General features: G+C 33.1%; 1 protein-coding gene across 1 annotated transcript; it reads left to right on the forward strand.

Moving 5' to 3' along the window:
• The first annotated feature begins 1,905 nt into the window (after positions 1-1,905).
• Positions 1,906-4,872, forward strand: LOC134856038 (methionyl-tRNA formyltransferase, mitochondrial-like). Its single transcript, XM_063872408.1, has 3 exons — positions 1,906-2,661; positions 3,506-3,622; positions 4,262-4,872. The coding sequence occupies exons 1-3, from the start codon at positions 2,218-2,220 to the stop codon at positions 4,838-4,840; spliced, it is 1,140 nt and encodes a 379-aa protein (XP_063728478.1). The 5' UTR covers positions 1,906-2,217; the 3' UTR covers positions 4,841-4,872.
• Positions 4,873-9,677: the final 4,805 nt, after the last annotated feature.

The following is a 9,677-nucleotide window of genomic DNA, read 5'->3' on the forward strand; positions in this document are numbered from 1 at the left end:
CTTTAAAATTTATTTTTTCGGTTAGATCTTTGGATATTTTTAATTTCACTTCAACTGAGGGTAAATTACGCTCTCCGGTAACAAAAATGAAAATAGTACAGAAGCTGGAGTTTGTTTTTGAGTTTAAATTTTCTATTTCCTGCGAAATAAAATTATTATTTTTTGATCCTTTCTCTTATAGGGCTGTTTTTTTAAAATAAACGCCAATTCTAGATTTTTTAAGGGTATTTCGTTGGTTTTATTTTAAAAGAAGAATTGAAAATGAATTTTTTTTGCTTTTATTCAATTCATTAACGGGTTTTCAGCCACAAATAAATTAGTTAAGTGTAAAAGAACGAAGTGATTGTTCCTTATATGATTATTTGTCGTTATGATTATTTTATCAGGAAAAAGTTGTAAAGTTTGTTCACAATCATTTTTTTTTTCAGTTTCAGTTAAATGCCTTCGTTTAAAGAAAGCAAATTGCACTATCGAATTGCAAAATTGGGTGATATATTACAATAGGTGACAGCTTCAAATCAAATAAGGTCACGAGAAACGTGAATGATTTTTAGTTAAAAAAATGGCCATTGGAGTAAAAAAAGGAGCTTTTGATCCAGTTTTTTTTAAATGGGATAACGGAGGAAAAGTGCCTATTAAATTCAATTCTTGAAATTCAAATGACTTCATTGTTTTATTTCGAAATTCATAATTTTATATCAACTTTTTTACGGTTTTCTTGGGTTCTTTAGCATCTTTTGTAACCAACTGTTAGCGTTCATTTTCTCGACATAATCAGCCAAATTTTGCGTCCAAATGATATCCGTTTTTGTCGTGTTTCGTTTTGGTTCATGTCACTGATTTGAACTTTCTCCAGCCATCGAAACCTGATGTGAAGTTTTGAAAAAGGCTGGATTCAGTAAAATTTTCCCTTTTCATTAATACTTTATAGGTATTCAGGGGCTGATTTGTATCGACCCTCTCGCCAACCAAAAGGTCCCTCGTTGATATTATTTTACGACCTCTGTTGTCATTCGACCGATTCTAAAATTTTTTAATGGCGCTTTCGGTGCAAATTGATACTAATTTTGAGGCGGTCAAAGATTTCCGAAGTGCCCAAAAACTAGGAAACAATTTTAAAATTGTCAATTTATTTGATTTAGAGGATTAAGTTCAAATTGATAGTTGCTTTGGCCTCGTACTTGAGACTGAACTGATTTGAAACCCTTTAGATTTTTTACTTTCCTTTTAGACATGATAGCTGTTTTTCTATTTAGAAGTGGATTCGGAGCTTTTTGTTCTCGAACCGCAAACTCCTCAAGCCCATCACAACTTTCGAAAACTCCTGCTGCGGAACCGAGTCTGCATAACTGTTAACTACGATACCGAAGAGCCAATGAACCTGCCTTTAGTTACCCTTTCGGGATTTGAAAAACACACCTTAACCTTGAAAGAAATCCTGAACAAAAATTGGGAAAATTGGGACCGAAATTCTAGCATAACTCAAAATTTGACAAATATTTTGGAGATTGAAGAATCAATGTTTATAAAAAGGGCTGATGGAAAAAATGAAGTTAGTTTGAATCATTCAAGTTTTACGCAACTTTTTGACGACGATAATGATGAAAATAGAGCAGAAGAAAATAGCGATGACATAATTGGCAATTCGAAATGCCAAATTTGCCTTTCGCTTTATTTCAAAACAGACTGCCAAGAAAACGACAGCAGTTCTGATAATGAAGATTCAATTTACGAATTTACAATTCCAGAAGTTTTCTGTCAAAATGTGTCCTGCTTGAAGCAGTTTCATACTGCGTGTATTAGTAAATGGTTCAAAGCCTGCCCTGGTGTAACGAGAGTGTTTCAAACTATGATTGGTCCTTGCCCGGCTTGTAAAGCTAAGATCTCAGTTGACTTGTAGTTGATTTTTGCTGTCATTGAAGAGATTGTCGTTTGAATGTTATGAAAATATGGCTTTGTTTTTCTTTTCTTTTTAATGATTGTTCCTTATATTAGCACTACTACTGGCAGCACATAATTAATATCATAGTGTAAACGATGTGTTGGTTTCTTTGATGTTTGCCCAATGAAGCCTTGTTAAGAAAAAAAACAGGACGAGTTTTTGCGACATCAAGTTTTGAAGATTTCGAGAAGCTGAAAATAGCCAATCAGCTTTTGGTTTTGGGTCTATAAAGTAACCGCGATGTTAAGCTGGACTCATCGAGATGAAACCGAAATATGTTTCTTTTAGATTTGTTATTGCATTTTTCATTTTATCTACATGATATGCTGAAACAGCTTTTGAAGCGCGAAGTTCTACTACTAAAGCCTGTTAAAAAGAACATCTTGTCCAACGTCAAATGTTCACAGTTATCTAATGGCGAATTTCGGATTCTGTTCATTGGCTCTGATTCACTCGTGTCTTTGCCAGTTTTGAAATTTCTTCACGAAGAGTACCGTAAAATTACCAAAACGCACAGCAGTATATCTCTAAATGTGTTAACAAGAGTTCTGGAAAAGAATTTGAATCCAGTTGCAGAATATTGTCTGGATAATGGACTGGAGATTCGAAATTGGGACCACTTGGAGGAAAGTGATGGTTTTGCGTCTTTGAAGTGCGATGTTGGCGTTCTGTCGTCATTTGGAAAACTGGTTCCGGGCGAGCTGATTGATGCTTCAAAGGTAAGAATTGTCCTGCCTTCGAGTACGAAATATTTATTAAATAACTATGATGAGAAGTATAATAATAATATTTTTATTTACAAGCCAGAAAAGTATAACCAAAGATAATATAAATTTAGAACGTTTACAAATCAGATAGATTGCTAGAATAGCAAGAAGGCATCAGACTGTCGGGAGGCATGGCATCTACAAGTTCATTGGTTTATATGTTTTTGAAGAGTGCATTCCTCGACATCGGCAAATTTTCGTGCGTTTTTGTTCCGACCACTTCAAGAAGTTTTTTCACTCAATCTTAATTACCTCATGAAAGTCCGTGGGTTTATCTTAACAAAGCTCTTTCAAAAATGATTGTTTCCAAATTGTCTTTCCGAATTTTTTCGTTTTTCAGACTGCAAATGGAACCAAATACGAATTTTCAATCTAATTCCTCCGTTTTGTTTTCAAAATTTTAGCTATTTCTTCAAATTTTATGGCTCATTAACTAATTTTGAAAGTCATGCAAATTTCTGTAAAAAAAAAAAACGTTCGGCTGGCGTATATACTCTGCACATTTTTGGCTGGTTCATGTTTCGGCTTAATTATTCGTACTCAGTGAGGTTCGAAGACGGATCTATCGACTGAAAGGTAGAGACATTAGCAATTTTCCCATCGCTGAAAAGACTGGAACTTGAAAGCTCATTAAAATAGTGAAAGATATTAAGAAAACCATGATGATTATAGAGCAATAAAACTTTGTTATTTTGGTTGCAAATAACTCAGAAATTGAAGTAAAAAGATAAACAAGAAATACGGTTCGAAAAGACAGGAGTTTGAAAGGTGACAACTTGTTTGTTTGTCAGTTTAGTTTGGCATAGTGAACATCCACCCGAGTCTCCTTCCGAGATGGAGAGGCAGCAGTCCCCTTCCGAGGACTATTCTGGCAGACGACACACACACAGGCGTCTCACTCATGTTACTATCGGTCAGAGAACTTAATGCTCAATTATGCTTTGATCAAGAGTTCATGAAGGTAGTTCAGACTCGTATTTTTTTCTCGTGCTTTTTTTTCGGAAAAAGTATCAAAATGCTCTAAATTTTTACAGCTGTGCATTCATGCAAATTAATGCGTTTATGAATGCCATTGTGTGCTCTTTCTGAGTTCTATTCAAGTCCCTAAAACTCCAGTTTTACCAAATTGAGTTAGTTTTATCAAAAAAAAAGTTCTTGTGATTCAAAGAGCAAAGAACCATATATTTTTTCTTTGTAATTCGAAAAATGAAGTTTTTTTCAAAAGTTAGGTCTGATTATTATGTTTGTTTGCGTTCATTGACTCTTTTCAATTGTCTATTGACTATGTTTAATTGTTTAAGAGATAATAGTAAGACCACGTTCGTTTTTATATTTAGCAAACAATCTTAAAACGACAATTTCAGATTAAAAAAAAACATTAAAAGTATGATTTTTAATACTGCTTGAGGCCTGTGGTTAGATTACCGTAGAGGCATTTGTTTTTCAAAAACTGAGTAACGATTTAATTCTTTTTTGTTGCTTGTGCTGGCGAAGTGCAGTTTCGCCTCTGATGAAACAAGGCTCAATTTTGAACTAGTATTTTCTGTTATAGCCTCACAAATTCGACTCCGGGAAAATTATTTCCCAGACCACATTCGAAGTACCCCATGACGCTTTCACCGAAGATCTAGCCAAATTAGCGCTTCAAAACGGAATCGAGTTATTGACTAATTGCTTAGAAAATGTTGAAAATTCAGTTAAGAAAGCAGAGCAGCAAACAAAGAAAGGAGTGACTTACGCGTTCAAGCTTAAAACTTCGGATTCGGAAATTGATTGGCACAAATACACAGTCGCGGACGTTTGGAGATTATACCGAGCTTTGTCGTTTAAATTTCCAATGAGAACTGAATTCAACGGGAAAATTGTGAAACTAACTGAAATGATTGAACCAAAATATACTTCAAATAGTTTCATTCCTAATGACTTTTTAAGTGACCATATTAAACCTGGTACGGCTTGTTTTTCGCCTTTGATCGAAGCTATTTGTATAAAATGTGTTGATGGTTTTGTGGGGTTCAAAAAAGTTCATATTGCAGGAAGGAAAAGTTTAGATGCTCTTCAATTTGCAAATGGTTATTTTAATCTGAGAGATAGTTCTGTACGTTTTGGAGCTAAACGAGGAAAAAAGTGATTGTTTTTCAGAAGAATAATTCAAATATTTATCTGTCAGTTTTTCCGTAATTCAAAATGATCGGAAATGATAAAATTTTTCGCCCGACAATTCAGAGTGAATGTTTTCAGGTGTATTTCAGTTTATTTTCATTGAGCATTTTCTTTTTCACCCGAAATCAGGATACAAATAAGCGTTAGATGGATTCGAGTGGTATATCATATTAAAGCCCTTTCAAGCGTGATTTGATTGTTTTGTAAACAGTTCCAAAACTTTAGTAGAGACGAGAAAAACCGCTTAGAAAATGTAGTAAAGACTCTTATGCGTTACAACTATAAAAATGCATTACAATTTATCGATTAGAGAAAAGAAGGAATTTTTTCCAAAAAAAATAAAATTGAAAAAAATATATATCTACAAAACTTTCATATCTTTTTTGGATGGCATTCATGAAAAGCTTAAACAAACATTAAAAATCAATGAACGAGGTGCAACTAAGATGAGAAATTAGGTCAACCCGCGTTAAACCAATAACAATACCCTAGTTATAGAAAAAGCTAAAAAAATATATTTAACACAAACAAACAAGAGAGAAACGCGTTTTAGCAAACAAGCGAGAAATGGGCAAAAAGTAGCTCTAAAAAGCTCAAATTCAAATACGTGATACTAATAAAAATTTTGCTAAAAGCCGGAATCGAACCCCCAAATTACAGATTGAAAGTCACAGGTCCCGGCATCTGAGCCTTGGTCGCTTGACAATAGTTAAACTCTAAAGCTTTGAGATATTTGTTGGATAAACTTTTGAAAACAAGTGTGATGCAAAAAGTATGCCTTAATTTTCAAAAAGTGTCAAAAACTAAAATTTGATGCTAACATTAGTAGCTGAACTCCAATGAAAAAAAGATGTTGAACAAGCTTTTGTAGGGGAGATTACAACCCCGTTTGCTTAATTTCTGTAAGATAACAACTCCGTTTGCTTAACTCTTTGCCAAAATTGATCATTTAGAAAACGCAGGTGGTTTTCTTACAGTTTGTTCATTCTATTGAACATTTTATACGAGATGTGGCTTACATTTCCTGCATCCTACGATACAATTAAACACTGAGAAAATAAAGTTTTTTTTCAAAAATTGGTCGACATTTTAAAATATCACCATTTAATTTCTATTTTCAACATAAACTTTCGGCAGAAATTAAAGCAAAGCCGCTTAGTGAACAATTTTTACTCGATTTTTTACTCAATTTTTAGAGTCAACTTTTTACTCGATTGAACACATTATACAGTAAAAATGACATTTCATGGCTATCAAGCGAAAATAAATGTATTGTTATACGAAATTGAGATTATACCTCTTTAAACTTAGGCTCCTTGGGCTACATAAAAAGATCATTATGATTTTAACTCCAGCAGTTGAGCTCAAAGTTTCGGTGCCCTTTTCAATTAAATAAAAAAGACGAAAAACTGCAGTTTGTACTGGAGTTTTTACTGCTTGAGCGTGGAAAGTTCACGAACTTCAAAATACAAATGTTTTCTTTTGTGTTCTTGGTTGTGTCAATTGAAGGTAATACTAATCTTTCTAATTTTATTTTTCTCCCTGTCGGGTCTGTACACTACTTCAAATGAACTCATGAGAAATTAAACATCCTACTTACAAAAAAGTTCCAACAGCAAGTAATAGTCGCTTATTTTTGCTAAACAATTCTTACGAAATATAGCCTGCGTCAATCTATCTATATTATCTCTGTTTGAAACATTAAGATTCGTGTTTTTTTGTTATTTTTGTAATTGTGGGTTCATAAAAATTTGGTTGGGCCAAAGAAAGCATGAAAGTAAATGGAAATCAAGTGTTTTGCTGTTTCTTTTTTGATCGATGCAAACTTTATTGTACGTTTATTCGCTAAAAATGAATCTTCTTTTATGCTTGTAAAACTTGAAATGATGCATGACCTATTAGTGGGCATGGTTCAAAATCCCACTTCAGAATTAAAACAGAAATTAAAATGTGCTTTTGAAGCAACATAATAACCATATCTTACTCTGAGCCAATTGTATCTTTAAAACATAAAAATCTACGTTCCTTCCTACAGCAAGCGTACTCATTCGAAAATATAAAGTTAAAAGCTAATGATTGTCAAGAGATGGGATATGTGATTCCTTAAAAAGATGAGGTTGGAGTATCGTGTTCAGTAATTGAAAAGTTTTCAGGAAGAGTTTAAAATTGTGATAGCAGAGAATTCAGTGATGAATACGTGTGTGGTAGGTTTTTGATGTTTGAATTTATTTTAAATTTATATAATTATTATATAATTTAATTAATTTTTTGATATTAAAATTTTTACTTGATTTCGGAAAAAAAATCTTTAATTTTTCAAAATTTATCTATTTAAAAAAAAATTTTTTTGTGCACAATCAGTCAAGAAAGCGCTTAAAGGAGCTCTTAAAACTAAATAACCAATTTTAATGTATCCAACATTACTAGGTTACCTTACTCGCACGAAATTGAACTACAGCTCAAAAGTTTCGAGCTGGTTTTCTCGACATAAACTGTTTTTTAAAAAGTTTTAATTCTTTTTGAATCGCTGCTGCAAGGGTTTTAAAATGATATACTACTCGTTTTGTTCAATTGATTTTTGTGGTTCCTGATTTTGCGTAGGAAAGCAGAAAAATTTTTAACACCTGCATAAGAATTTGCACCTCATTTTCAACTGTCGGAATAATGATCCATTGTTTGAGAAGACTAAATTTATGCGTAGAACCTTGACTATATGGTTAAGTATTTGGCTATATAGTTTTTCAGCGGTTGAACCTGAATTGATGACGGAATTTTGTCAGCTTATCTGTGCCTTAAACGGCCGCACAAATGTTCCGACTAAATCAGTAACGATGGTGGTTAGAAATTTTTAAGGCAGCTTAATTTTTGCGTTGCAGCTTAAGCAAAGATATGATAGGTTCTAAGTAGAGCGACCTGCATACGCAATTCGAGGTTTTGTTTTGTTGGCTGAGCTTGCGTGGAAAAAACAGCTCAACTATAAAATGATAAAAATGAGGGAAACTGATTGCAATCCATTAAACTCAAAAAGCATGTATCAAATGCAAATAAATATTATTACGAATTAGTTAATGTTCTTGTTTCACTTACTCGATGAAACAGAAAACTTTATTACGGCGTATAGTGTCTTGGGAGTTTTCTCAGATGAAATTCAGATGAGAAGGATCCTCAAATGTGAAAGGATATCTTACAGATTTTTTTTGATCATCACATTTTTAGGAGAATCCAATAAAGACACTTATGATATAGATTTGAGAACTTGATAAAACGTTGAGCTTGAGTTATGGGTAGTAAAAATGATAAAAAAACCACTAACATATAAGTATATAAAAACAACCCTGGTGGTATAAATTATTGCTTTAATCAAAAATATGGAAACGAGGAATCAAGAAAATTGGTTTCGTGCTGTTCAAAAATACTCTTAGAATAGAAGGTTCACGATTGTCACAATTGATTATTATCAACTTTTCTCATCCAAAAGCGACTTATAAGGGGTTAAACGGCAAAAGATTTTTAGAACTTTCAAAACTTTGAGTCATCATGCTAAAACTTTGAATCCAAAAACATCCTAGAAAACACTCTGCTAGGATAATATTTTGACTTGAAAATTGCATTTTTGAAAGCAAAAGATTCGTCAAAAAAAAACTTCAAGTTTAAAAAAATGTTGGCTGAACAGTTTGAATTAATTTAAATACAATTTTTAGCTACTTATTTTTCTTTCGAACAAAACATCTTATTCATGAGTAAAATATTTACAAATTTGTCTTTTTTTGTTTTTTTTCCTTAAAACTGTTGTTTTTATTGTCTTTTGGCCAAATTAGCCAAATATTTTTCAAATTTTTGGTTCTTGTCCTGAATGTTTCAATTTTTTTCTCAACTGATTTGCAGACAAGAAGTGTCCTATAGCTATTTGAATAATTGATGCTGTTGAATATATGCATAAATTAAAAGCGTGTCGACTTCAATCCCAGGTTGAGCTGCTCGACTTAATTTTCGACTTTGAAAGTCTAGCAAGTGCTATTTTACGACTGAACTTCCGCGGTGAAGTAGCAATTTTAGGTCAAGCGCAAAGTCGAAACATACCCAGTTTTGGTCGAGAAAGTAGAAACATATATATGCGGGGTCGAACAAATTAATTTTTAAAAAATGTCGGTACCGAAGTTTTGTCGAAAGGGCTGAAACATACCGTTTTTTGGTCGAGAAATTTGAAACATAAATCGAGCAACTCGGCCCGGGATGTATGAACAGGAGATATTTTTATAAAAACCTTTGGGTAATTTGCGAATCCAAGACTTACATATAGAAGCCTTCATAATTAGCTGGCTCCTCAATTTTGAAAAGGCGATCAAGTTTTAAAAACGTGACGCCTTAGCACAAATGATGAGACGCCCTCAAAAACATCCAACAAAATTATAGAAGGGGTTCAATATGTTTCCCCAAATTGATATTTTTTTTGCTCCGATTTTCGAAGAAAGTGAAGAATATGTATCCTCGAGGTAATTCAATTTTATTCAGGAAAATTTAAGAAAATTTCACTGCGTATGAGCGTCACTCTGAAAATCTTCCGGTTGCCAAGCGAGTATGCTTGCAGTACACTAAAGTGCGGTTTGGCTGCTGGAATAATGCTTCAGTAATAATCGTACCAAATTGCATAGAGGCAAACTAATTGGTGTGATTAATTCCATAAACGACTTAAATATTAACACTTTGGAACACTAAAGTTCTTAGTTTGTCAACATTTCATTTACCAAAAACTAAACGAGACTAATTATGGGCAGTCGGAACATTCAGGGCTTTGCCCTGATATG

This window comes from Symsagittifera roscoffensis, unplaced genomic scaffold (genome assembly GCF_963678635.1).
Source record: "Symsagittifera roscoffensis unplaced genomic scaffold, txSymRosc1.1 SCAFFOLD_348, whole genome shotgun sequence".
NCBI classification, from domain to species: domain Eukaryota; kingdom Metazoa; phylum Xenacoelomorpha; order Acoela; family Convolutidae; genus Symsagittifera; species Symsagittifera roscoffensis.

Bases quoted from the DNA above. Each gene is read 5' to 3' on its own strand.
- LOC134856038 (XM_063872408.1), top strand. From the start codon at position 2,218: ATGTTTCTTTTAGATTTGTTATTGCATTTTTCATTTTATCTACATGAT. The intron at 2,662-3,505 runs GTAAGAATTGTC...TTGTCAGTTTAG, and splicing joins AGCTGATTGATGCTTCAAAG to TTTGGCATAGTGAACATCCA. The intron at 3,623-4,261 runs GTCAGAGAACTT...TTTCTGTTATAG, and splicing joins TCTCACTCATGTTACTATCG to CCTCACAAATTCGACTCCGG.